The 27259-nt window shown below is 39.0% G+C and overlaps 3 protein-coding genes and 1 long non-coding RNA gene across 7 annotated transcripts in view; 2 read left to right on the top strand and 2 right to left on the bottom strand.

Moving 5' to 3' along the window:
* Nucleotides 1–16048, bottom strand: part of LOC107837461 (uncharacterized) — a 33935-nt gene extending 17887 nt beyond the window's left edge. Inside the window, exons 1-2 of one of the 2 annotated variants that reach the window (XR_001663462.1) lie at nt 16034–16048; nt 6519–6622 (exon numbers count right to left, since the gene is read on the bottom strand). This is a non-coding gene — a long non-coding RNA (uncharacterized LOC107837461). Of the gene's footprint in view, nt 1–6518; nt 6623–13158; nt 13171–16033 lie in introns of those variants that run through there. The other variant, XR_001663463.1, reaches the window with a different exon arrangement.
* Nucleotides 3820–8173, top strand: LOC103145543 (aquaporin-11-like). Its single transcript, XM_007563003.2, has 3 exons — nt 3820–4727; nt 5933–6049; nt 7866–8173. Exons 1-3 carry the CDS (start codon nt 4136–4138, stop codon nt 7970–7972), a joined length of 816 nt encoding a protein of 271 aa, XP_007563065.1. The 5' UTR covers nt 3820–4135; the 3' UTR covers nt 7973–8173.
* On the top strand, nt 13271–19411 carry LOC103145546 (E3 ubiquitin/ISG15 ligase TRIM25-like). 2 transcript variants are annotated; one of them, XM_016676896.1, is made up of 3 exons: nt 13271–14456; nt 16615–16730; nt 17625–19411. In XM_016676896.1, the coding sequence occupies exons 1-2, from the start codon at nt 13523–13525 to the stop codon at nt 16692–16694; spliced, it is 1014 nt and encodes a 337-aa protein (XP_016532382.1). In that variant the 5' UTR covers nt 13271–13522; the 3' UTR covers nt 16695–16730; nt 17625–19411. The 2 variants fall into 2 exon arrangements, with proteins under 2 accessions (XP_016532382.1, XP_016532381.1); XM_016676895.1 differs by having other exon boundaries at nt 13273–14788.
* Nucleotides 17160–27253, bottom strand: LOC103145544 (remodeling and spacing factor 1-like). 2 transcript variants are annotated; one of them, XM_016676893.1, is made up of 12 exons: nt 27121–27253; nt 25951–26985; nt 25565–25846; nt 24644–24748; nt 24474–24553; nt 23539–23593; nt 23343–23455; nt 22017–22084; nt 21675–21888; nt 21383–21597; nt 20654–20833; nt 17160–20357 (listed from the first exon to the last, which is right to left on the bottom strand). In XM_016676893.1, exons 1-12 carry the CDS (start codon nt 27241–27243, stop codon nt 19816–19818), a joined length of 3012 nt encoding a protein of 1003 aa, XP_016532379.1. In that variant the 5' UTR covers nt 27244–27253; the 3' UTR covers nt 17160–19815. The 2 variants fall into 2 exon arrangements, with proteins under 2 accessions (XP_016532379.1, XP_007563066.1); XM_007563004.2 differs by having other exon boundaries at nt 25951–27253.
* Nucleotides 27254–27259: the final 6 nt, after the last annotated feature.

The following is a 27259-nucleotide window of genomic DNA, read 5'->3' on the forward strand; positions in this document are numbered from 1 at the left end:
AGGCCAATTTAATCCAACTCCAGCTTGTGTAAGTCCAGTTTGTTTGGGGAGCTGTGAATGTACAATCGAACTCTGGTCTACCTACAAACCAGGTTCTGGGTTCGGATGAATAAATTTCATATGCGAATGCCAAGCGGACTGGCTCCAAAAGCAGGAAGTTGACTACAGCGCAGGGCATTCTGGGTAAACACAACCAAACACGTAAATGTAGTGCAAGCGAATATAAATGACTCGTCTTTTATCAAAGACAAAAGAGAAGTCCTACCACCGCTTCATTTATGTTCACATTTCATTAAGAAGAAAGTTGCCTCTAGTGTCTTTTTGTGTTTCCTTCAGTGGTTCTTGGTGCAGCGCCCCCACAGGCAAGGAGGGGGAAATGGTTTGAACAATTAGAAAAGCGAGCCAGTGTAGCTGAAAAAGTAACACATTTAGCAATTTTGGTCCCCAATCAGTTGTAACAACTCCCTAAAAGTCTGTTGTGTCTTAACGCCTCAATTCAAATGCACTGTTAAAGTAAAATTGCAAAAGTAAAACATTAAATTGGTCATTTAGTTACGGTTTCTGTGTCAGTGCATATCATGATAAGAAACTGTAAGAAACTCTCCACACAGCGATTGCTTCAAAGACTTGTTCTACAAGTAGGTATAAACGACGGATGGATGTTTATCCATGTTTATCAACCTCACAGCAAATGTTGCCTAGTAACAGAACCGAGTCAGATCTGCACGAAAATCTGCAATTACACTCCGTTTCATCCGCGATGTTTGGTTATAAAAGGTACTTTACGAAATTAACGTGTGCATCAAGTTGTTTTCTTCACACAGATATAATTTGCGTTTACTCTAGCCAGGGAAACATACGAAGGCAATAAAGAAGAAACTGCGCCCCCTAGAGTCACAATACCAACTATGTTCCTGATCATTTGTGTCGGAACATTCTTGTCCTTCACATTTTTACTGTGAGAAGAATCTAAAATGACTCGTATTATTATTTTTGTTTCAAACTAAAGTTAATAACTTTTTAAGGTGGTTTGTGGTGAGAAAACTCTGTTTCTAAAGCAGACACAGACCCGGAACAACAAATATAGTAAGATCTTTAAATTTCTTTCAATGGTATAAACATGGATCTGGGAAGCCATGTTAATATCTTTCCATGTAATTAGCTTATAGTAACATAAGCTAATTATGTATGTCTATCTCCGTTTTAAGCGTTCACTAACAGAGCCAGTCTAGTACTGTGGGCGCCACTCGTTTATTAATAGTCGAATTTAAGTTTCTCGTCTATTTTTTCCCGCCATATCTGGAGAAACTCTGTAGCCGAGATAGAAAATATAAAGAGCAAAGCAGAGTTTTGTTAGATTTATTTTGAAAATAAAGCGGAAGCACTATAGACTTTCTAGCAAATTTACATAAGTCGTACTGGTGACCCTGGTGTCATCCATCGCCACCTGTTGCCAAGGTGATGAAAACACACCATCAGTTGAGTCCAGCTGGATGTCAGCCTCTTTAAAGAGATACGACATTTTGGTGAAATATTATGTATATGTTTTATGCCAACAGTGACTCATTCAATAAATTTATTAAAAATATGTCCAAAAACTTTACTCTCACAGTTAAATATAGCCCTGGATTAAATATCTGAAATGCTCAAATTCATTTTGAAAATACAGATAATATTGTGACACCCTTTACAAAAGGTCTGTTGGGTATATTCATGGAAGGTTTGGTGGAAGGAAAAAGTGTGGAGAGGATTGTGAAGCAAGACCCCTTTAAGGGAGTGACCAAGAAGCTAATCACCCTGATGAAATTTATGCAAAAGGAGCCCAGACCAAGTATTTGGTGCATATATGGCTTCAGTGGGAGCACATTTTGCTGTTAAAGATATTGAAATGTGATCCTAAATAACAGATTTTTGGTTTTAACTAGCTGGAAGGCAGAATAAATGCAATTAAATAAATAAAAAGAAACACACAAAATATGTCATGAAATTAGATTTTAAATTGAATTATTGAAATAAAATTCAAAATGCAAAAGTAGCTTAACTGGATTTAAAAGCATAAAGCTGAACAGAAACAGAAAATTAAGTCAACTTTTTGATATTTCAGTACAACACCTAAAGGTATGAAGTTGCTCAGTGTAAAAATTAACGTGGAGAAAATGCTGAATAAGAATGAGACCTGCAGTAAAATCCCAGAGTCAAAGAGAACAAAGGAACATGGCAACATTAAAAAGCAGAGTGTGGTGTGCAAAGTTCACATCAGTTGGACCCTTTAAAACAAGATTACTGTTACACAAACCAGCAGAAAGTTCACCTGTTTTAAAGGTTCATATACAGCTATCCTCCATATCAACACTTCAGATAAAAACTGACTGATGTCTGTAAAAGTAAAAACTAAGATGCAGTAAAACTACTGCCAAGTTGCTACTTACCTCTGCTCCAAAGTTATTTTCTCGCTGCTGTAACATTTGGGGCTCAAGTAAACAATAAATGGTAAATATTGCCACTGGGAGTATTTCTTTCACTGTTCTAGCATGTACATGCAGCAAGTATTGGCTTCAGACTTGATTGTTTTAAAAAGTGCTCAAAAAATAAAGTTTGATTTTTATTATTATTGATATTTTTAAAGACCATAATTTCATAACTAAATATTACTGTTCTGTCTGATTTACCTTTTCACAAGTTAAATAAAATGTTATGATCAAACTGTTGAGTAGCCTTCTTTTTTTTTAGCTATTCTGCCCACCTCTGGGTATTTGTAGCAGCTTCCATTATTAACCAAAACAGTTTTGTTTTTTTGTTTTGTTTTTTTTTTTTAAGTTTATTCCGTTTATTAACCCACAGACTTCCCACTGAGCGCAGTGAAAACAGTTCAGTTCTCCCTCCCGCTGGTTTCTTTCTCAGTAAAGTTGTCAAACTGCTGGAACAGGAATGTTCTCGCCCAGCGTTGAGCCTCTCTCAGCCAGTGCGGCACCCAAACAGATCAAGTTAACCGCGTTTCAAACGCATTCACCCGCACTTCCGGTAAAACCGTCAAAATAAAACCGGCTTAACGGTTATAGCTCTGATTTTACCTCTAAAGCAAAGTCTAGATTTCGCTCATATAAGGCTGCATATACAATAAGTGAACTTTAAAGAGTAAAAAAAAAAAAAAAATTATTTTATATTAATCTTTTTGTTGGACTTTCAGTGTATTTTACCCCTCAAAATATTGGTCAAATAAAATGAAAAACTAGAGTTTATTTAGATGAAGACTTGAAACAAACACACAAATAGGTTAAATTGAGTAAACTGAATGTCAAATTTGTTGTCTACTTATTGTAATAATATTTTCTCCATGAAGAAAATTTGGAAAAGAATACCAAAAAAAAAGGAAAACTGGATTATTCACAGAAAGAGCTGAACTTATGTCATTCAGTTGGAAAGAGTAAACATAAATAAAAGTCAAAAATCTTTCTTAAAAATTTAATTGGGACATTCCTGTTTTTGTTTTTTTGTTGTTGATGTTGTTGTCTTTTCTTTCTTTTATAAGAAAATTGATCCAACAGCAAAATAAACCTAGGTTATTTAAAGACCTGAAGTTCCCTTTTTCAGAGTAAATTAACTACCATTTGATCAAATAGTGTTAAAAAATGTGACCAAACGAGAAGAACGGTCCAAAAACAAGAACAGACCAATAATAACATTACAAATATAATGTATGTATTGATTGTATGTATTTTTTTAATCAACACCCCCCATTTCTGGAGTCACAAGAAATGTATGGATATAGAGAAAAATAAAAGATGATACATAAAACTGCTTAAAAATAATAAAAGTAACTTACAGATTTATTTTTAGCCTAACTAAGTCTGTAAATTATGTTTCTAACAAATTTATTTTTCTATCACAGAGTGTACATTTTGGTTTGGATAATTGTTTAAAACATTGCCGAATCAAATTGTTGGTCATGCCTTTAATTTGAAGGTTGAGTCATCCTGTTTCCTGTTTCACAATAAAAACTGACGCAGCGGAGACAACGTGGGTCTCCCGGACTTTGACATTCCGCCACGGGTAACTAGTCTAATAAGTTGCGCTCTGTCCAACCAGCGGCTCAAACTTCGGGATAAACCTGCCTGTAAGGCTCCGGACCGCGGACATGGCTGACCTGTGGGTCTCGCTGGGTGTCCTGGCCGTCGCGGTGCTAGTCTGCGAGGCGACTCGCCGAGCTGCGGCGCGTTTTCTCCCCGGTATTTGTTGGATTTACCTGCTGGAAGCGGCATCCACCTTCCAACTCTGCTGCTGCACCCAGGAACTCAAGTTGCTCGCGGAATCCGTCCGCTTGGACCAAACGATCAGTTTGACTCTCACTTATGTCGTCACCGTTGTTCATTTATCAACTTTCAGAGAAGCGACGTGTAATCCCGCTGCGGCTCTGGAGAGAGTCTGCCGCGGCACGGCGAGTGGCAGAGCCGCGGCTCTCCTCATCGCTGTCCAGCTCGGAGCCGCGGTCGCCGCACGGTCCTTTGCAGCCTCCGTTTGGTCGCTGGGGCTGTCGGATATGCACCGCCGGCACCAAAAGTTCGGGTTCCGGTGCTTCGACCCGCTCGGTGGGACTGTGCTGGAGGCTGCTGCCGTGGAGCTGGCGTGCGCTTTCGCGGTGCAGGCCACCGCCATGCACATCCACAAGCTGGAGGAGAAACTCCGAGTTCACTTCTTTGCTGCGGTCATCACCGCTTTGGTTTACGCAGGTGTGTTGGACCAAAAAAAAAAGAAAAAAAAAAAGTAATGCAAATATGTAAAGATCCCTGGTTTTATTTATTGTTTTACAGTTGATACGATTAATCGATTATCAACTAATTTAGAAATCTATTAATGTTAACTGGAGTATACTGACTAAAATAAAATAAAAAACTACAAAAACATTCAGAGCAATAATTAAGTCAAACTTCTACTCAACTTTCATCCGTACAGTTTGTATTTAAAGCTGCAGAATGTAACATATATTTACACATGTTCAAGCTTCACTGTAATTGTGAAAAAAAAAAATCGAGCTCCTCTGCCTTCTCCCAATGCTAACTAGAAACGACCAATCAGAGCCAGGAGGCGGGTCTTAACTTTGATCATTACTAAAATAGACGATTATTTCAATAATCATTTACTCTGATTAATTGTTTCAGCTAGAAGGACAACAGAGGAAACTGAAAATAATCTCACATTTAAAACTGATAAGCAGTATGTATTATGAATTAAATGACAAAGCATCTTTAAAGGAAAACTCCAGAGACCAGAATTATTTTCATTCCTTTTGAATAGTTTCTCCATGTCTCGGGTTTTTATGGACAAAGTTTCTCTGATACTCAGTGGAACAAACTCCATAAAAACCCGAGACATGGAGTTTGTTCCACTGAGTATCAGAGAAACATTGTCTTGTTTCGTTCTTTCCTGGGATCTGTGACTTAGCAGGTCTTTTATTTATTCATATTCTCACAAAGACCTTTAAAGACACTATTATAAAGAAATGGCTTACAGAAAATAAAATCAGAAAACAGTTTATCTGTCTTGATTTGACAGTAAAACTACCATTCTGGCAATTGGCTGATTTGGCAATAGATTAATGTTCAGGTAAAATGATTATCATCAGCATGAGTATACTCTATAATCTGAGCTAGGACGCTAGCTTTAGCTCAGGCATCAACTGTAGTTCCTACCTGACCTTAGAATGAAGTTTTGAGGAACTTCACATGTGATCTTTGTTCACTCAAACATTGTCTTTAATGAATAATAATTCTTCATGGAATTGCATGATTTTTTTTATTTTTTATTTTTTTTACCAAATGTGGATAACTGTATTATATATGGTTTCAGCAAGTTTGGATTTGAAGAGCATATTTATGTGCTTTTGTTTATGTTTTGTCCTTATTTATTTATTTATTTATTTATTATTTTTTTGCAGGTGGGAGTATTTCCGGAGCCGTTTTTAATCCCGCCCTGGCTTTCTCTGTTCAGTTCCCCTGCAGTGGCCACACATACCTGGAGTACTGCTTCATCTACTGGCTGGGTCCAACATTGGGTAACGATCAGGGGTGAAAGTAGTTTTAAATTCTTGGGGGTTCTATGATAAATGTGTATCTATGTGTATATATATATCTTCCATTGGCAGATTATTATATATACAAAATTATTTCTTTGTAGCTCTTCTCCAAGTAGGCAAAATTTCTTGTCACAATTTACAATTTAATTTTACTTTTAAGATATTTTTAAGTCAACTATGATTTGAAATTTTAAACTTGATATAATGATGAAAAATCCTACTTAAATTAATGGTTTTAGTATACCATTGTCAATCTAAACTTAATATTTAACCATTAAAATCCCTGTTTTAATCCCTAGCCTCCTGAAATATACCCTTCTGAAGTCCGTCATGGCGATAAGTGATGCAGTTGCAAAGGGTTAATAGTTTGAGTCATGCAGAACTGATTTGACCGTTTCCATAGCAACGATCAGAAGCAGGTCATTCCCCTAGAACAGTGGTTCTTAACCTGGGTTCGATGGGGATAAGAAGGGTTCGGTGAATGCGCGTATGAAACTGGGGGGTTCGGTACCTCAAAAAAGGTTAAGAACCACTGCCCTAGAACTACAGAGACTCATTGTAGCTATGACCTCATCTATGACATAGATCAAAGAACATCTGAGGTTATGAATGCTTGGATCATAAAACAGGAGGTTATATACAAGCAGCTCTTTGATTGTTAGCACCGTGTTTGAAAAATATTTTGACAATGCAACAGATCGGAGTCACCACCATGTTTTTTCCCCTGACGTTTGGAGCAGGTTATTTGATCACCACAGGAGTGAGGAAGCTATTTAACAAGCTACTTCCTGGGGTCACTTTTGACATCAGTAGTTACAAGGATGAGTATGAGTACGATGAATTTGACTTGTATCTCTTCAAACCTTCCCCGACTGTGAAGCAAACTTCACTGCAAAACTCATCAGGCCATTCTACGAGTTTTCAGACAGATCGGTCTGAAAGATCGGTCTGAAAAGTCACATCAGGCCACAGCAAACGGATAGATCACTCAGGTCGGTCTGATGGCGAGAACAGTGATGAAGGGAACGATTTCTCCAATCTTCCTAAAGTGCACAGATTGAGAAGGGTTGGAGCGATAAGGAGGAAAAAGAGGCGTCCAAAAGCTGAACCTCTGCTCTGATGACGGCGGCATTAGAAGGCTGGCCCATCAAGAGAGATCTGTCCTGGGAACGATTTCTCTTATCTCAAAGAAGAGACTTCCCCGGCTGGGGAAGTTTGCGGTGACAAGGAGACCGTTGAGTCTAAAAGTTCAACGTCTACGCTGACGAAAGCGGCATTAGAAGACTGGACCCATGAAGAGAGATCTCTCCTGGGAATGATTTCTCTAATCTCAAAGAAGAAACATTCCACGTCCCAAGAGCCAAATAATTAATAATAATTAATTATTAATTTAATTATAGAATTAAATTATAATTTAATAATAAATATTATTGTAACAATAAATATTATTGTAATATTTATGATGATGATAATAATAATAAATATAATATTTATAGTATTATTTATATTGTATAAATATATTATTTATTATTATAAATATTATTTATAAGAATATAAATATACATTTATATATAATAAACACACAATCATTGTGTTTAGAATTAAAATAACAGTTTTTTACACATAATGGTGTAAAAAACTATAAACATAATAGTACTATTAGTACTATATATATATTTATATATATATATATACATACACACACACACACACTTTTATAGTGTTTTAATTTGTGTTTTAGTTTCATATTTAACACAAAGGCTGCATTAAAATGTAATCTGCTGTGTGCCTGCAGGCATGGCGAGCTGCATCCTTCTGTTCGAGAAGATCGTCCCTTTTCTTTCTGGAAAGAGCACCGTTGGGATGAACGGCTCCATTACACAGAAAGAGAAGACACAGTAGATTTTTGTTTTATCTAAGTGGGAGAACAATTCTGACTAATTAAGACTTTTCTCTGTGACTGTGGACCAGATTGGGCTTGATGAAGCATCAAAAACCCTTTTGGAAAGTTTATGCTCTAGAACAGAGGTACCCAAACTGTGGGGCGCATCCCCTAGGGGGGGCGCCGGAAGCCGTCTGGATGAACGGCTTAGAATGGCTAACTCTCTGTTATTCCTCTGTTAATTTGATACAGTAGGGGCTTCCACACTTCCCATATCTGTGTCCTTTGTAACTTTTATCAGCAGTTAAAACTGTTTAATCCGTTGTTAACATGTTGTAACCTGTTTTTTCGAGCCGCCTTTAAACGCAACATGAGCGCTACGATGCTCGCGCTGGGTTTACACCTGTGAAGGAGACCTGCTGCTGCTGTGCGGAGCTACGCAGGTGTGTTAGAATCATGGCGGCAAAACGCAAAGAACTTTTCACAGTTTTTCCCCCAAACTAACCAACTGTTGAGTAAAGCTGTTGGATGCAGGTAAAGTTAGCTAAAAGATGACTAGCTAATATCAATACAGCACCTTAAGCTTGTAGCTTGTAGGCTACTGGTGTTGTTGTCTATGTTCAGCTATGATTCATTTTGCCCCCCAAAAAATTGATTCCCCCCCTTGTTCATCTGGAGCCAGGACTGAGTATAACAGGGAGTCTCTAAGAATCCACCCCCCACCCCCTTTGCTCACACACATCGTTCAACCAGACAGCTATTTGTAAGCCATAGGGGAGGCCCAGAAATAGTTTGGAACCCACTGGGGGGGTGGGGGGCAGGAGAAAATGTTTGGGAACCCCTGCTCTAGAAGTAGATAGAAACATTTTGCTACCTTTGTGACTTTTCAGGCCAGTGGGAGGAATAACAAATCTGAACATGAACAGACAGAAACTTTTGCTCTCACCACTACATTTCCGTAATTTGTGAGAAGCAAAAATTAACCAACAGATGAAGAGTTGGATTTAAAACATGCAATTTTTAGTGATAACTAAAAACTCAATGGTGACCAAAAATACCATAACTGTTCAAGATAGACCAATATGGCTGATGCACTGAAGTTAATATCATGCCTATCATTAAAAATCCAAAAGAAAAAACTGTATTTCATATAAAATTTAATTTGTTTTGATTACATATGTCTGGGATTATTTTTCACGTAATGCGTACCCGCATGTTTTAAATGCGTCAAATGGCTCATAAATATCCTTTTAATAGCATTTATGCTTTCTATGCAGTACAGTGAACTCTTATACCTGCACCAAGTGCTGATAAACATTTCCAAGAATGTCTGAACACACCAGCTAAATGCAGTCAGGTTAATATTTGGTGACAGTTTCTCTTACAGGATCAATAAAGTCCATCTACGAACACTGTAAAATGATAGCACAACCTCTGTCAATGAGTTTTCTGTTTATTCCAATTACAGCGTGCAAATATTTACTAAAAATGTAATCAAAATGTAAGTTAGTTAAAATTATGTATGAATGCCACAGAAACAGATGGCTGTACTGTACCTACCTACCCACCTGCCTGCCTTTCTAAAGATAGTTGATACACTGATATATTTCTATATATCTGACAGCAATTTAATGTTGTTTAATTATCTTTGTTTTAAATTAATTAAGCACAAAAGTTTTATTTTTATTTTATTTTATAGATTAATAAATATGGTTGCATTTTATGATGGCTTTGAATCCACCAAAGTGTTTCTGTTATTTTTAAAACTTTTTGTTGAGGTTTCAGACAATCATGGTAAGTTAATTTATTTTAGATGAAAATAATGTTTTGGTCTTTAGATCTTTCTAGTAAAGTATTGCTGCATAAATAATATGTGCTGCTACAAGTGAAAGCTGCTTGAATGAAGTATTGACACAGGGTGCTGAGGATTGTAGTAAACTTACAACTTATTTGTATTGTTTGTCTTTATCAAATTTAAGCTATTGCTAATAGCTCATGTTGCTATGAAATTATTTTTCTGATTTGCTGTTTGTCAGAAAAATGTACAATACATTATGTTTCTAGGAAACATGGTTTTGTACGTATGTAATAAAAAGGCATTCATTTTTAATATGTGAAGTATTTTGATTGGAATAAAAGGTAAACAAAGAATTTTTGTCACTGATGTTTTGGACTTTTTGAGTTTGTTTTGTTTTTCTGATATCCCTGTCATCTGCAACAGTGACCCAACAATAATGTGACTTCATCTCTTGCAACATTTGCTGAAACTGAAAGTGAATCTGATGGCATGACCTACTTTTTGGCTAATTTGGCTAATGATGACCTGATCACATTAGGACACTCAGAGCATTAAAAATAAATTCCCAGACAGTTCGTAGGTCCTTAAATGGTGATGTTATGCAAAAAGTCGGCCATTCTGACTCAGTGGATCAGTGAATTTCACACCCATCATCCAAATATACATACACTATTCAAACCAAGAGCCCATCAAAGGAGACACGCCATGCTGAAAAATGTGATAGCACTTGATATTACACAAGTCTAAATATGAAGAAATTAAGAGATCTCAATAGAGAGTACAAACTGACACAAAGTTGGTATGAAACCACCACTGATATTTAACTCAATTTCATACTGAAAAAGTCAGTAACAAAATAAACAAAACCACAAGATTGTAGGCAAAATGATCAATGGCTGTGGTTGTTCAGCATAGTGAAGGTGCTATCATGCTGTGGGGTTGAACTCCTTATACAACTAAATATGCCTGGAAGTGAGATGCCTGTTTATATTACTCAAAGGGTCAGTAGCACAAGGAATGAATAAAATATTTCAGTCTGGATTTAGAACTGCTGAAAACATTCAAAATTAAATTACATAATAAAAATAACTGTTTATTTTTCCATTTGCAAAGTGAAGAAAGGTTTTGGGAGGAAGCTAATGTCAATCTCTATTTTTAACTTTTTATTCTATTTATTCTGTTAAATTGTTAAAAAGTATGTTTTACATAATTTTTTATCCTAATGATGTAAATAATATAAACCTGTGTTGTGTGAAAGAATACGTTTTGTAAAAATGTAAACGTGATACTTTTTGATCTTTCAGTTTTGTTTTAGGTTGATAAAACTTTGTTGAATAATTCTGTAATTACTGTCCATATGAATTTATTGGTAAGAAAGTAAAGTGTAAATATTTTTACCCAAAACCTTGGCACAATAAATGATCTAAATAACAGGTAATCCCCTCACTGAAGTCTGGATTATCAAAAAAAAAAGCTCCATTAAATCCTGCCAGTCCCATGGTACCTGTTACATAACATGAACATGTGACCTTTATTTAACTTTTACACTCAGATTAAACTAAATGTCAAACTAAAAGCAGCACTGATTACTTTGCACTGGTCATTTTCATGAACAAGACAATTAGCATGGCATTCGGTGCTCACTGTTACTAGCAGATCTGCATGGAAAGTATGTTGATCTTGTAGGAACTTGCAGCATCAACACCTTCCTGGGGCTGATGTGTGCAGACGACCTCTACTGGCAGATATGAGAACTCCATGTACTTTAAACTTTCTGTTTCAATATACTCATCAAAACCTTTGTACTCTCAGGTCTTCAGTTATGATTGAAGTCGACATATCTGGTAGAGCGTCTGTTTTCGGCGGCAAACACAAAATACTTTTTCACAGTGTTGGAAAAGCTTATATCCGCTGTTTAAATTCACTTTCCACTCCACTGTCTCCTGTGATCCAGTTACTACCTTCAGTAGTCTAAAGTCCCTGCAGTGTGGTTCTAATAAGCTCTAAGCTGTCCTTACACACTTTTATAATCACTAGCAGCTTCCTAAGATGCTGAATTGAGTTTTAGATTGAATCCACAAATACCTTTGCAATTATTTTGGGTTAATATTTCAGAGTTACACTTAGTAATCTAAAATTATTTAATGAATTATAATTCTACAACGTCTGATATTAACAATACAGATAGGTTTCATTGTAAATTCAGGCTAGTGCTATACGAGTTTGTGCAAAAAAAATTACATGTTTTTATTTACAATGCTGATATCACAATAACTGTAATGTGCTTTTGGTTTACACATGCTTTAGTAAACCAAGCCCTCAGTCTGATCTTTGAAATAATCCAAAAGGTGCTAAATCTGTGGAAAATTCAGTCAGTTGTGAGGATTTTATTTGGACTAACTCTTCATAATTTCAACTAGCCACACAGGCTTTAGTAGCTGTTGTGCTAACACTGATGACTCCTCCCAGTTTTAATGGACAAACAAACTCAATCTGGTAGCTAATCTAGATAATTTAACTTGGTTTCTGTAGCACTTTGCTAAGTCAGTCACTCATGACAGGACTTTCTGATGTTTAGACGTCTGATACATTATACTCAGTGGTGGACTGGACATCGGGAACACCGGGTCATTTCCCGGCGGCCTGGCTGCTGCTCCATTCAGGATCACTGAGGGATGGGACCCAACCTTGGGTTCAGGTCACACTTATTAAAAAATTATCCATGCTGTTCGTGTGGCTCACTGGTATAGGCCAGGCTAAAAGTCAAATTTATTTGGAAAGCAGATTTAAGTAACAATGAAGTTCAAAGTGCTTTGCATTGTAAAAGCATCATACAGTCACCAATTATGAAATACGAGAAAAACATTATATTTTGTCAAATTGCCATAATCAAAATCATCAAGCAAATAAACATCAAATATATTGATCAATGTTCCACTTACTGCTAATCAAAGGCAGCTCTAAACAGAGGTGGTTTTAGCCTTGATTTAAAGGCACTCAGTGTTTCAGCTGTTTTGCAGTTTTCTGGAGGTTTGTTCAAGATTCTTGGTGCATAGAAACTTCTCCATCCATTTTAAAGTCTATTCTCTGAGCTGCAGGATTTAGAACTGGGTGATGTGCTCTATGTTCCTGATTTTTGTCAGAAGATGATCAGCAGTGCTCTGGATCAGCTGCAATGGTCTGATTTTTTTTTAGGAAGACCAATGAAGACACTGTTGCAGTAATCAATGTGACTAAAGATAAATGCCTGGATGAGTTTCTCGATCTTTCTGGGACATTAGTTCTTTAATCTTGGTCAGAGTGATAGAAGATGACTTTGTAATTGGCTTCATGTTTCTCTGAGGGGCCAGGTCAGAGTCCATCACTACAACCGCAAAAACTCAATAAACTGCTGTTGCAATAGGGAACAGACAGACACCTCTCACCCACTCCTTTCATTTTCTGAGCCTGTCACAGCAGTACAGAAGCACAGATTGTGCACAGGTGCTATATGAATGCCTCCATTGATTAGATTACATTTTAAAGTTCTGAGTTTTGCTGACTTTGAAGTTTTGAACAGAAATTTCTTGCCAAGCCATGTAGACATTACTTTAAACTATTTGTGGAATCAAAGCCTGACATTCCCCCATCTACTTCCTGCTCAAACACGCCTTATATGAGTGGGACCAACGTCTACTGAAGGTGGAAGCTGATTGGTTGCAGCCTCTCTGCCTTCCTGAAATGTCTGTTTCAGGAAGTGAAACTCACACAGTCACTGTGACAGATAGAAGAAATGGAGCAGAATCAGATAGACGAAGAAACTTTGTCCTGTTCGATCTGTCTGGATCTACTGAAGGACCCAGTGACGATTCCCTGTGGACACAACTACTGCATGAACTGTATTAAAACCCACTGGAAGGATCGGAAACAAAGCCACAGCTGCCCTCAGTGCAGGGAGACATTCACACCAAGGCCTGTGCTAAAGAAGAACACTGTGTTAGCAGCTTTAGTGGAGCAGCTGAAGAAGACTGGACTCCAAGCTGCTCCAGCTGACCACTGCTATGCTGGACCTGAAGATGTGGCCTGTGATTTCTGCACTGGGAGGAAGCTGAAAGCCATCAAGTCCTGTTTAATCTGTCTGGCCTCTTATTGTGAGAAACACCTTCAGCCTCATTATGATTCAGCTACTTTTAAGAAACACAAGCTGGTGGAGCCGTCCAAGAACCTCCAGGAGAACATCTGCTCTAAGCACGATAAGTTGTTGGAGATCTTTTGCCGCACTGATCAGAAGTGTGTCTGCAGTCTCTGTTTAATGGAGGAACATAAAGGCCATGACATAGTCTCATCTGCAGCAGAAAGGACTGAGAGGCAGAGAGAGCTGGAGGAGAGACGAGGAAAAATCCATCAGAGAATCCAGGACCAAGAGAAAGATGTGAAGCTGCTTCAACAGGAAGTGGAGGCCATCAATATCTCTGCCGATAAAGCAGTGGAGGACAATAAGAAGATCTTCACTGAGCTGATCCGTCTCCTCCAGAAAAGAAGCTCTGAGGTGAAGCAGCAGATCAGATCCCAGCAGAAAACTGAAGTGAGTCGAGTCATAGATGTTCAGGAGAAGCTGGAGCAGGAGATCACTGAGCTAAAGAGGAAATACACTGAGCTGGAGCAGCTCTCACACACAGAGGATCACAACCAGTTTCTCCTCAACTGCCCCTCACTGCCAGCACTCAGTAAGTCTAAGCGCTCATCCAGCATCAACATCCGTCCTCCGAGACACTTTGATGGCGTGACATCAGCTGTGTCAGAGCTCAGAGAGAAACTACAGGACGTCCTGACAGACTCATGGACGAACATCTCACTGAAAATCACTGAGGATGTTTTACAATCAGAACCAGAACCAAAGAGCAGAGCTGAATTCTTAAGATATTCATATGAAGTAACTCTGGATCCAAACACAGCACACACACGTCTGGGACTGTCAGCAGGGAACAGGAAGGTGACGGTGATGAAACAACATCAGTCTTATTCTAGTCACCCAGACAGATTCACTGGATGGCTTCAGGTACTGAGTAGAGAGAGTCTGATTGGACAATGTTACTGGGAGGTGGAGTGGAGCGGTAACGTTTTTATAGCAGTCGCATACAAGAATATCAGCAGAACTGGAGATGGGAATGAATGTGGATTTGGATGTAATGACAAATCTTGGGCCTTAGATTGCTCCCAAAACAGTTTTAGATTTGGTCACAACAGCATCTGGACCTCCATCTCAGGTCCTGCTTCCTCCAGAGTCGGAGTGTACTTGGATCACACAGCAGGTCTTCTGTCCTTCTACAGCGTCTCTGAAACCATGACTCTCCTCCACAGAGTCCAGACCAGATTCACTCAGCCAATGCTGGCTGGAGTTTATTTTTGGTACACTGGAGACTCTGTAGAGTTCCTTAAACCCGGATAGTTATTCTCTCTTCTCTCGTTGTTGATCAGGGTTTCTTGTTTTGTTTCTCTTTAATTCCTGGTTTATTTTTGACTGTGTTCCACCAACCATAAAATAAGTCACTGCTGATGTTTTCTTTCATTCTGAAGACACAGAAATACTTTTCCACACGAAAATCTGAACTTCTCTGGCCTCTAGTAGTTTGACTTTAATATTTGTATTGATGTATTTAGATATTCAGGTTTCTCTTCCACTGTTCCGCAGAACAAATGTTCTTTTTTAAATCAGCTGAGACTGAAGTGAACTGAACTTGTTTCTGTTTTCTTTATTGTGATTTTAAAAAAATCACAATGAAGTAACACAATGAAACTAACATGAATTGACACTTATTAGCCACTTTATTAGGTACACACCTTGCTAGTACCAGGTTGGATCCTGTTTTGCCTTCAGAACTGCCTTAATCCTTTGTGGCATAGATTCAACGGTAATGAAAACCTCAGAGAGTGTGGTCCATATTGACATGATAACATCACAGTTGCTGCAGATTTGTCGGCTGCACATCCAGGATGTGAATTTTCCTTTCCACCACATCCCAAAGGTTCTCTATTGGACTGAGATCTGGAAACTGTTGGAGGCCATTAGAGTTCAGTGAACTCATTGTCATGTTCAAGAAAAGAGTCTGAGATGATGGTGCTTTATGACATGGCAAGTTATCCTGCTGGAAGTAGCAATCAGAAGATGGGTATACTGTGGTCATAAAGGGATGGACTTGGTCAGCAACAATACTCAGGTAGAATGTGCCTTTGACACGATGCTCAGTTGCTATTAATGAGCTCAAAGTACGCCAAGAACATATTTCACTTGCTATTGCACCACCACCACCAGCCTGAACCATTGACACAAGGCAGGATGGATTCATGCTTTCATGTTGTTGACGCCAAATTCTGACCCGACCATCTGAGTGTCACAGCAGAAATCATCAAACCAGACAATGTTTTTACAATCTTCGATTGTCCAATTTTTGTGAACCTGTGTGAATTGTAGCCTCAATTTCCTGTTCTTAGTTGAGAGGAGTGGCACCTGGTGCAGTCTTCTGCTGCTGTAGCCCATTCGCCTCAAGGTTTGACGTGTTGTGAGAATATGCTCTTCTGCATATCTCGGATGTAATGGGTGGTTATCTGAGTTACTGTTGCTGTTCTATCAGCTCAAACCAGTCTGGTCATTCCCTTCTGACCTCTGGCACCAACAAGGCATTTGCGCCCACAGACCTGTCACTGGATATTTTCTCTTTTTCGGATCATTCTCTCTGTAAACCCTAGAGATGGCTGTGTGTGAAAATCCCAGTAGATCAGCAGTTTCTGAAATACTCAGACCAGCCCATATGGCACCAGCTCATGCCAAGTTCAAAGTCACTTAAATCACTTTTCTTCCCCGTTCTCATGCTGTTTGATATGCAGCAAATCATCTTCGCCATGTCTACATGCCTAAATGCATTGAGTTGCTGCCATGTGATTGGGTGATTCAACATCTGCGTTAATGAGCAGTTGGACAGGTGTACCTACTAAAGTGGCCGGTGAGTGTAGTTGCTGCTGTTTTCTTGTGCATCTAGATTTAGATCAGAAAAATAAATGTCTGCTATTCAGTCAACATGTTAAACAGGCAACACACAATCGAGGATGCACTTATCAATAAAAGTGTGAACATTTCCAAGGTCTGTTTCACAGTTTAGTTTATCATCTATTGACCCAAGTTGACTGTATATGTTTATGTTTTTATGACGTAAAGGACTTTGAACTTCTGCATTGCTGAAATGTGCTATACAAAAAACCCCTGATTGATTTGTTACACTTTTAAGCTGAACTTATGTATTTACTACTAGACTCACACTAAATCTAGAAGTAAAGAAAATTCTAGTTTGAGTTGCATTATAAAAACTTACATTTTATACAACATTTATGTGCTTACTAACTCATACAAGAAAACACCATGCAAGACAAACATAAGGCTTAAAACCCAGTTTATTATAAGAAATGTACAAGAGCCGATCCATAAGAAATAGCAGTAAACAAACCAAAGTATATAGCAGACAAAACACAATCCGTCTACTAGGAACTATGCACAGTGGACAGGGTTTCTTTCTTTCCAGCTTCATCATGAGGTAAAAAGGAAACAGTTAACACTTCAGTCGTTGGCACCGTTTTTTTTCACTGACCTCTCTAATTTTTTCATATGCAATATGTATCAATACATCTCTCAACTCACCCCACCAGAACACATTTTATTATACTAATATATTTGGGTTTGCTAAATTCTGTCCAGCTGAAGGCTGGATGTCGTAACATTTGTGTTCACTGTAAGCAGCTTGTAGAGATCTTTTGCATTTCCGGTCAATAGAGCAACTTATCCTCTGTAGACGGCGCTCAAGAGTAATTTACAAAATTTTTTACAATATTCTCTGTCAAATCAGGTCATCCCATTCCCCTTCACTTGGTCAGCACATGCCTATGACACAACGTCCTCAGCACCAACAAAACAGGTCAGGAGACACACATCTGTAAAACATGCCCAGATTTTTTGATTTTGCTATAAAAATTGTTGTGCCAATATTACTTCCCTACAAAAAAAACAAAACAAAAAAACAACACTAATAGAAACCCATGCAATCCCAAAGAATTGCCCAATATATTTCCTTTTTCATGATTACAAAATGCCTCTAAATATATTACAGCCAAAACTACAGATATACACACAGACTGGTTCCAGCAGAGGTCAGTATAGTCATTGGTTTTAATTTTTTATGTCCATTCCTCCTGTGAAAAACTTCTCAGTTCTACTTCCAAGCTGCTTATTACACAGATTTTTGTCATAATTTTGAACCTTTGGGGATAAATCCAGAAAACCCGACTCGAGTTCAAGATTATGAAAAAAGAAGTCCTGGAAGATCTGGAGAAGAAGAGTGAGGAAAATAACGTTACGATGGAGATGCATGATTTTAAACATGCAATGAGGGACAATGTACATAAAAATAAGAAACTTTACATTTTTACTCAAATAATGGTTTAGATATACAAATAAAAAAAATACATAAAATAAATGAAATATGAAGACACTGCAAGATCTGAGGATTAGGAGGGACAATAGTTTAACTTTCATTTCCTCAAAACAATTCTCAATAACAGAGAGCTCACCACTGGTGCTGATGGCAATACACAATGCAAATAATTACACAATGTATACAATGTACAAAAATCTACGCTATTACTCAAATACAAAAGTTCAAAAAGAAGGGAGGGGTGAAAAAAAATACAGGTTGGTCACTTGGATACATTCACACCTTGAACACGAGACGGATGGAAAACGGATGGTGGGAAAAGAACACAGATTTCCAGATGCTGGCTGGCGTCATCCAGCTGTTTTAAGGGTTAGCTTATTCCATATGTAATTTACAGAGAACAATTTACCAGCCAAAAACAGGACAAAGCCAAGAAATCAAAACTCCACTGTACAAGAAAACATTTATTTTTGCAAGCTAAAAACAAAATTTCAACTGGGCGTATTTATTTGAATAAAATTTCTTCCTTTTAGATATTTAGAACACATTTTAACTTACAAATCCCCCAGAAATACACCTGGACTGCCATTAGGGGTTAGATTTTCAAACAACTAGCTGCAACTTTACAGTAAACTTGCAGTTCGCAAATTAGAAGCTTTAATTTCTGTGGAAATATTATTTAAGCCAAACATTGTAGGCTGGAAAGCTTGAGCAAATTCAAATATTTATTCGTTACTGTTAAAAATCCCTAAAAGACTTTGCAATCATGTATGTTCCAGTGGAAAAGCTGGTGGACAGATAAATCGGCCGTTACTTGCATGTGAAACCAATCATATTTACTGGAGATGTCAAACAAAAACATTGATTTCCATAAGAATTCCAATTTATCACTTACTAATGATTCAGAATTGATCTAAAATGTTCCAAAACCGACAAAAACAAATCTGTCTTTCAGCCTCCATTTTGTTAAAACGCGGTTCTCAGTTTGTGTTTCTGAATTGCAAAGTAGACTGGAGTAGATCATGAGATTAAAACAGAAATCACCACCAGTAATCGTTTTGAATTTGAATTGAATCATGGCCCCAAAAATTGGCATTAAAATCATAAAATATTCTCACCTCTACTGTCCAACTCCACCCCACTGTTATCAACTTAGCGACTGATACAGCGTCAGTTATGGAAAAGAAAAAAACAAAACAAAACAAAAAAAAAAAAAAAAAACGAAGATCAGCATCAGCAGCTCAGGCTTTTCAAAGATCATCAATCAACCAGAAAGCTGCCATCGGTGCAGCCTTAGTATGGAATGATACTTTAGGTCAGACAAGCAATCTAACAGTAACCAAATGTTCAAAATACAAACTGTTTCAGTGCCAGATTTTATAAATGTATGTTAGTGCTTCAACAGATTCAAATCTACAAAAAAGAAAAACAGCTGGGAGGAAAAATGACGGGTTTGGCAGTGGAGGATCTGATGATGCGTTGGCGCTGAGAATGAAGCTCCATGTCGAAATAAAAACAACAACCACTGTTGGAAGGGGGAGGGAATAATAAAGTTAAGCAATATAAAAATACAATACCACAAAAAATAATAAAAGGTACACCATTTTTACAATTGTTCATTATTGCAGACGTAGTCCACCAAGTCTGTGACTCCCAACAGGTCGTCCTCGTCGTCGTCCTGTGCCACCATTTCCTGCCCTGCCAGTCCGTTCGGGGCGGCCGGTGTGGAACTCACAGTTTTAGGCGTCTCCAGGTGTGGAGCTGCGACGCCGTCCAAGTTCTTCGTCTCGCTCTGTCCGTTTGCGGGCTGCTTCTCTGCCGTGTGGCGGTCCAATGAGTTTGTTCCCTTTGAATCTTCCTTCTCTTCTTCCTCCTCCTCCACCTTCGTCTCCTTAGGCTTTTCCTCCTGCTGCTCCTCCTCCTCATCGTCGTCGTCATCCGAGTCGATGCGGTTCACTCGCTTTCGTATAGGCCGATCCTCCTCTGAAGAGTCGTCTGAGTCAGAGTCAGAGTCAGAGTCTCGAGACGCTCGCCTGCGTTTCAGCGCCAGCCGCCTGCACCGCTGCCGGGAGTCGTCTTCTGAGGAATCGACTCGTCGCTTCACCTTCAGGTCCTTCGACTCGTCTTCAGAGTCTCTGGAGAAACTCGCTGGAAGGAAGAAAAACGTTGCATGAAACAACAATAGGGCTGAAATGATTAAATGGATTAATCGTGATTAAGTGATGAAATAACAGTCAACTAATTTAGTAGCCAATTAATTGTTAATTGGAGTGTACAGTTGCTATTCGCCAAAACTGTACTTTTGCAGTTAAAATGGAAAACCTTTTTCTGTAAACCTGTTCTATCCAGACCTCCTTAAGGTCACTTTTAGCTAAAGGAATGTTCTTATTACATTCCAGGCATTCTGCTGCTCCGATTAGCAGCAGAGACGGTTTCTGACTGACCGTCGCTGTCAGAGCTGTCCTGGTACCGCCTGGGTTTCATCTTGGCCCGGTTGGTTCCAGCCTGAGAGGCTTCGGACCCCGACGTCTCGCAGTAGTTCACCTCCTTCTTGTGGCTCCGCCGGGACCGCCGCCGACTCATGTCCAGGTCGCTGTCGCTGTAGTCACTCGACCGTTCCGTCTCTGCAGGGGAAATCAAGACTCAATTAGTAAAAATAAACTATTATAAATGTTTTTTTTATAAAAATCTGGAAACAAGACTTTAAGCTGTAGATTCCTTTATATTTAGGGATCTTGTTTTATTTTATGCATAAATTTAAACAGATTTTTCATTTTTAGTTAAATTTTTTGTAGCTTTTCCTAGAACTCTACTAGCTTGACGGATGGATGATGAATAAATAGTTGAATTTACGGTTTGACCAACTAATGGAGATGATAGATGGATGATAAACAATGGACCAATGACAGATGGAGAGATACATTTTCTTTATTATTAAGCAGAGATAAAAACTTGGTATTTCAGACCCAAACTCCCTTTAAAAATCATGTGAAAATCTGTTTATTTTGATCTGATTTATAATTAAAACATCATTTTTAATTGATTCCAACCCTTTTAGCGCCACTGTTAATCTACAGAGGTTTAATTTTCATTTCCTCCCTTGTTCACATTTATCAGCCAAACATAAGAGAGTTAAAGTCCAGCACGATTAAAAACCTCCAGAGTCTTCCTACCAATGTCGTCCTCCTCCACTTCATCATCCGTCTCTTCCTCTTCATCGTCCGAGTACCATTTGGGTCTCCTCCTCTTCCTGGAGCTCTGCCTGCGTTTCTGCGGCCTCCTTCTCCACGACGACGAGTGGCGCCGCCCGCCGTGGTCGCTGACGTTCGACTCCGCCTCCGTTTCCGGCTCTGTCTCGTTGTCGGACACGACAAACTCTTCCTCCGAGCTGAAACCGAATACGAGGGGTTCAGTGGAGACAGGAAACCACGGCACTGAGGGTGAGACCGAGGAGTTAAAACGTACGTTTCACTGAGGCGAAACTCTTCCTCGCTCTCCTCTTCGTCCACAGTGCTGTCGCTGTCCAGGTCGTTGAGTCGCCGGCGCTTCTTCCTGCGCTGGGCGGCGTTGTGTCGCGGCGGCCGGCCGTTCTCCTTCCCTTCCTCCGCCTGCAGGATGGTGGAGATGTCCTTGCCTCTGTGGCCTGTGATGTTTGCCATGTCCTTACCCCGACCGGCTCCTGTGTTAAAAATTATCATGTAAAAATATGAAATACAAATATTAAAAAGCTGCTTTTTCAGGTGTTTTTAGTCAGGATGGAACATTTCCAAAAGTATTAAACTTATCAGAAATAAAGATCCTTCCTACCTCCACCTTCTGCTTCTTTGATGTCTTCCTCAATGGCCTCCTCGATTGCTTCATCAAATTCATCAAATCTGTAAAACAAAAACAGTCGTTCGCACAGTGTATGTTTGTAATTTAATGCATCAGTACGCATTAATGAGTTTTTCCAACAATTTCACAAGGATAGTTTTACTTTACATGAATCAGGGTTAATAGAACTTTAATCACAACATTTACAGTTTCACCCAAATTGGTTCAGGGTTCATACGCTTTCCCACAGTAAAATTCAAGGATTTTCAAGTTCTCAAACTTTCTCAGCACCACACTTTGGAAATAAAAACAATAACAAAATAGAAAAGATCATTTTAATTTGCTGTTATATATAATCTATTACTTTGTTACTGTTTTTTGTAGTAGTGTTCTACAGAAGGAACCAGGTAAACCAAAATAAAATTGAATGTTTGAAATGTCTCACAGACATTTTCTTCAGTAATCCCACCACAATTTATTCCGCATGTGCGCCCCCTTCTGGATGCTTTCTGCAGCAAAAATAAAGCTGCAAGTCCACTCCGTAAATTTCAAGATGTTGCACAAGTTGCATATGTTTTTCACAAACTTCGATTTTTATAAATGAAATCTGGGGTGTATGACTTTTATTTTCAAGTTAAAACCGTGAAAGAGGGTGTTCTTTCTTCTTCTGTTGTTGTCAAGTTAAAACGGCAAATGGTACACTTGTGAGTGCATCTGCCATTTCCACCCAACTGGGACACGCATCACAGAGAATCAAGCGCACCCATCCCCTTCACGACTCAGGCCCATCTGAAGTCTCTAAGGTAACTTGGCACACCTGTGCTCACAATGATCTCTGCAGACAAAGAGCTTCAAGCTTCCACAAAGACCACTGGTAGGAACTGGACGTTATGCCCAGTTTATATCATTTAATCTGCATACAGAAAACCAAATTAGCCTTGGTGATGTAATGGGTTTTATGTGTTTGGAATGTAGTTTGTTTGTTCATTCACTGTCAGCTTAAAAGTAGATTGTTAACATTACCTGGAAAACTAGTTAATTAGTTCATTGTGATCTGTAATTGTTTTTTTTTTTCCATTTGTTTGTAGGTTTTCAACCTGCTCTGTGACTTCTCTGACTACTTATGTGAAGTCATGGTGGTCTTACACTGTCAACTGAAATAATCTAAAGACAAGAAGAGAAGATAAATAAAAGATGTCGCTGAGATGAGTGGTTCCTGCATTTCTTTGAGGGAAACAAGCTTTTTCAAGTTTGGGCAGAAGCTGAGGTGGTTTAAAGAGAGCAAAAAACTTGACAGTTGTATTAATGTTTGCCTCAGACCTGTAGCTGATGGTTTTCTTGGCCCTCGTCGATCTGCGACCCCAGCTCTTACTCCGCTTTGCTTCTTTCTTCTCCTTGATGACGACCTCAGGTTTTTCTTGCTCCACTTCCACCTGCGACGGGTTCAACATCTTTTATTTCACAAACATGAGCAGGCGAGCCACTTGGTGTCCGGCCAGGCCTGGTTTGTACTTACAGAAGGCGTGATGATGTTCTCAACACTGATTCCCACATAAATCAGCCGCTCCTTCCTGCACAAGTTCAAAACGCATCAAGCAATTATAAACAGCTGCTGCAGTTCAAAACCTAATTTCAAAACTGATTTGTTTTGGTTTTTCGTTTCAAAATATAAGGGAAAAAATTGTTTTAGTCGTTTATAAAATAAATGAGAAAAACTGAATTTCAGATTTTTTTATTTTATTTTAATAGTTAAAGCAAAAACAACTTTATATTTTGTTGGTGCACCATTTGGGAAATTGTGGATTGAACAGCGGTTGTATTTGAAAAAGGAAAGAAGAGCTTTTTTTCTTGCGATTTTGTTTTAAAACAGAAAAACCAAACGATAAACTATAGATGGATTATTTTTCTTTGTACATGTCATTAAACCCTAAAAATTTATTTTAAGGTGTTTTTTTGCCAGGAATATCTTCAGTGATTATAGCTTAAAACATACAGCACAATATATGTGAACTTATTAAATGCATCAAATGAAAGACGGTCAAGTATGGAGGTCCCAAAATGCCAAATATAAAAAAAAATAAGCAACTCATTGAATGACTACTGAAGTATGTTAATTTAAATCTGTAAACAAATACAAAATTACATTTAAAACCAAATAAGTAATTGATAAAAATAATAAAAAAAATCTGATATGTTGCAAGATACATGATTTTCCCTAGTGGGGAATGTTGGTCTTCCTTCTTAAAGCCAGTGGGTGGGGCTAAAGCTGCTGTAGTGATATTTGGTCAAAAGCAGACTTCCTGTTTAGGTCAACCAATCAGTCATTAGTCAATCAATCAATAATTTTCTGGTGTAAAGAAGCACATAAACATTGACAACAGAAGGCTGTAGTGGGTCAGTGGGAGAGCAGAAATGAGAACTATAATTGAAAGCAGAAGAAGAAAGTCCCACCTCCTCTCGGCCCGTTCCTTCTTCTTCAATGAGGCGTCGAGGTTCTGCAGCTGCTCCTCCAGTTTGTCGCAGAGCTGCTTCTGCAGATGGAAACAAAAGAACATCCATCCCTCATTCAGAGCTCTTTCCCACTTGTATCTTTGGTTAGCGACAGTCTGGCATGAACGTACATGCTGACAGGGCGGGCAGAACCATTCTCCATCCGGGATGACCATGAGAGGCGGCCGCAGGCAGGCGGTGTGGTAGCCGCTGTCACACGAGTCGCACAGCAAGATCTGCAGGAGACGGTCAGATCAAGACACAAAAGATTCTGTTTGCATCCTCATACATTTTGTTGCTCCGTTTTATATAAACGTTATCATTTCAAGGATGTTTTTGTCTCTTTTTGTTCTATTAACCTAGAGGTCGTTCAATCAGGTACCCAGTTTTTGGATTTTCAGTAAAAATGACAATTTTTGGTTTTATCTGACATTTTTACCCTAAAATGCAGTTTTAATAAAAAAATAAAAAAATACACATAGCTGCAATGAACAAAACATAACTAACTAAAGCTAAAGTATCTTTGACTCATGACTGCGCCTCATTGGTAGAAAAATACTTTTAACTGGATCGTAAAAATCCCTACGACTGAAATTATATGATCAGCTCGTTTCGTTTATTTACATCTTTTAAAATATTTCTGAAAAAGGCTTAAGTGAAAAATATCAAAATATCAACAAAATTTCTTCAGATTGTGCTGACTTTTCTCATCTGATTAATCAATTAATTGTCAGGATAAACGATTAGTAAAATAATTGTTAGTTGCAGGTCTTAATGCAAAACTCTGGAAATGATTACAAAAGAAAAACAGCATTCTAACCCATTTATAAAGAATTTCATTTTTGTTGTGACAACACTTGTTCTGTGTTTTGTCCGTTTCTCCTTTGTTGCTCTTTCTTCTCTTTGCTTATCTGATTGGTTATTTTACAGATTATCTGTTTGCTAATTTGTACTGTTTGTTTTGTCTGCATTAATTGGTGATCAAGAAAAAAACTAAATATTTCAAGGAATGGCTGAAGGTTTGCAGACCAGCAGAGGCCCCGCCCACCCACCAGCTCAGGATGATTTGGAAGACCACAGTGTTTGCAGGGGTCGTCGTTTGGAGGTAGATCGTCGTCGGAAGACGTGGACGAATCCGAGCTCCGCCTCTCCCGGTTCCGGTTCCTCCTCTTCCGGCTTCGCTCGACCTTGTAGTCTTCGTCGCTGTCGTCCTCCTCCTCGCTCTCCTCCTCTTCGCTCAATGACTCCTCGCTGTTCTCGTCCTCGTCGTCAGAGTTTTTCCTTTTCCTGCGCGTTCGAGTGTTGGACCACCGAGTTCTCCGCCTTTTTCTCCCCTGAAAACAAAACAATTCAATTTAGTAACAAAAAAAAAATATATATAAAAATCCCTGGATCAGTTTAAAAATGATCAGAAATAATAACCAGATATTGGTCTTACTTTGGGTTTTGGCTGGCCCTCCTGATCAGCCTTTTTCTCTTTGGGTTTCTTTTGAACAGTCTTCACATCCGCCTTTTCCTCTTCCTCCTCCTCTTCTTTCTTGTCTTGGTCTTTGTCATGGTCCTGAGCAAAAGGAGTGGGCGGGAGTTTCTCCATCTTCTTCTCCTGAACCTCCACGGCCTTCTGCGTTGGCCTGGAGATCCTCGGCGACCGCCTCAGACACCGCCCCGTGTTCGTGTCTGACTCCGAGTCACCGTGGCGATCCTCCCTCTGCAGCTCGGCTCTTCTTCTGTGCGCCGGTGGCCTATTTCGTCGACGTGCGCCCTCTTGTGGTGGAGAGCCCCCGTCGCCGTTCCGCACCTGTTCTGGTTTCCTGCTGCAGTCTGCAGGCGCGTCGCCGGCTGCTCCTTTGGTTTGTTTTTCTGGCATTTCTTTTGAGGACTCTGATTCTTTGCTTGAATTTGTTGGACTCGACTCAGTTTTGTTTTGCTTCTGAGCTTCTTCATCCGTTATTTCACTTTTTTGGGAATCATCCTCCTTTCCTTTGTCAGGCGAAATTTCTTTCTTATTTTCTGATGGTGGCTCCTTGATTGTCAACGACACTTCCTCCTCTTTCCGTTTAGATCCTGTTTCTTTGGGGGATTTTTTCTTCTCAGCAGGACTGGATGGTTTATCTGTCTGTTCGCAGGATTTCTGTTCAGAGTTTTTCTCATCGGTTTGCATCTTCGTCTGATTGTTTTCATCACCCGATTCTTCTCCTGTAAGCCTGGAGTCGCATATCGTACCATCTTTGCAGTTTGAATCTTTCTTTACGTCTTGTCGATTTTCTGAACTCACCTCTTCAACGTCGTCACTCTTTCTGTTTGGTGTACCTGACTCTGATTTGTCTTTGTTTACATGAGGTGCTTCTGTTCTCTCTCCTGATTTGTCAGTGATTATTGGTTTGTCTGTTTTTGCATCAGCACACTGAATTATCGTAGCTTTAGGTTCTGCAGATTTCTGCGCAGGATCTTTATCTGAAGGATCCTTTATTGTTGAATCCTTCTCCGACAGGTCTTTCTCTACAGGACCTGTTTTCATTGCATCTTTAGCCACAGGATCCTTTTCTGCTGGATCTTTCTCCGCAGAAACTTTTTTCAGCACATCCTTCGTTGCAGACTCCGTTTCTACAGAATCTTTTTTTGTTGAATCTCTCTCTGTAGGATCTTTTGTTGGATCTTTTGTCAAATCTTCCGCCACAGGGCCCTTTTCTGCAGAAATCTTTGTCGTCTGATCCTTCTTTGCAGACTCCATCTCTGCAGGATTTTTT

Source organism: Poecilia formosa, unplaced genomic scaffold (assembly GCF_000485575.1).
Source record: "Poecilia formosa unplaced genomic scaffold, Poecilia_formosa-5.1.2 Scaffold143, whole genome shotgun sequence".
Classification (NCBI taxonomy): Eukaryota; Metazoa; Chordata; class Actinopteri; order Cyprinodontiformes; family Poeciliidae; genus Poecilia; species Poecilia formosa.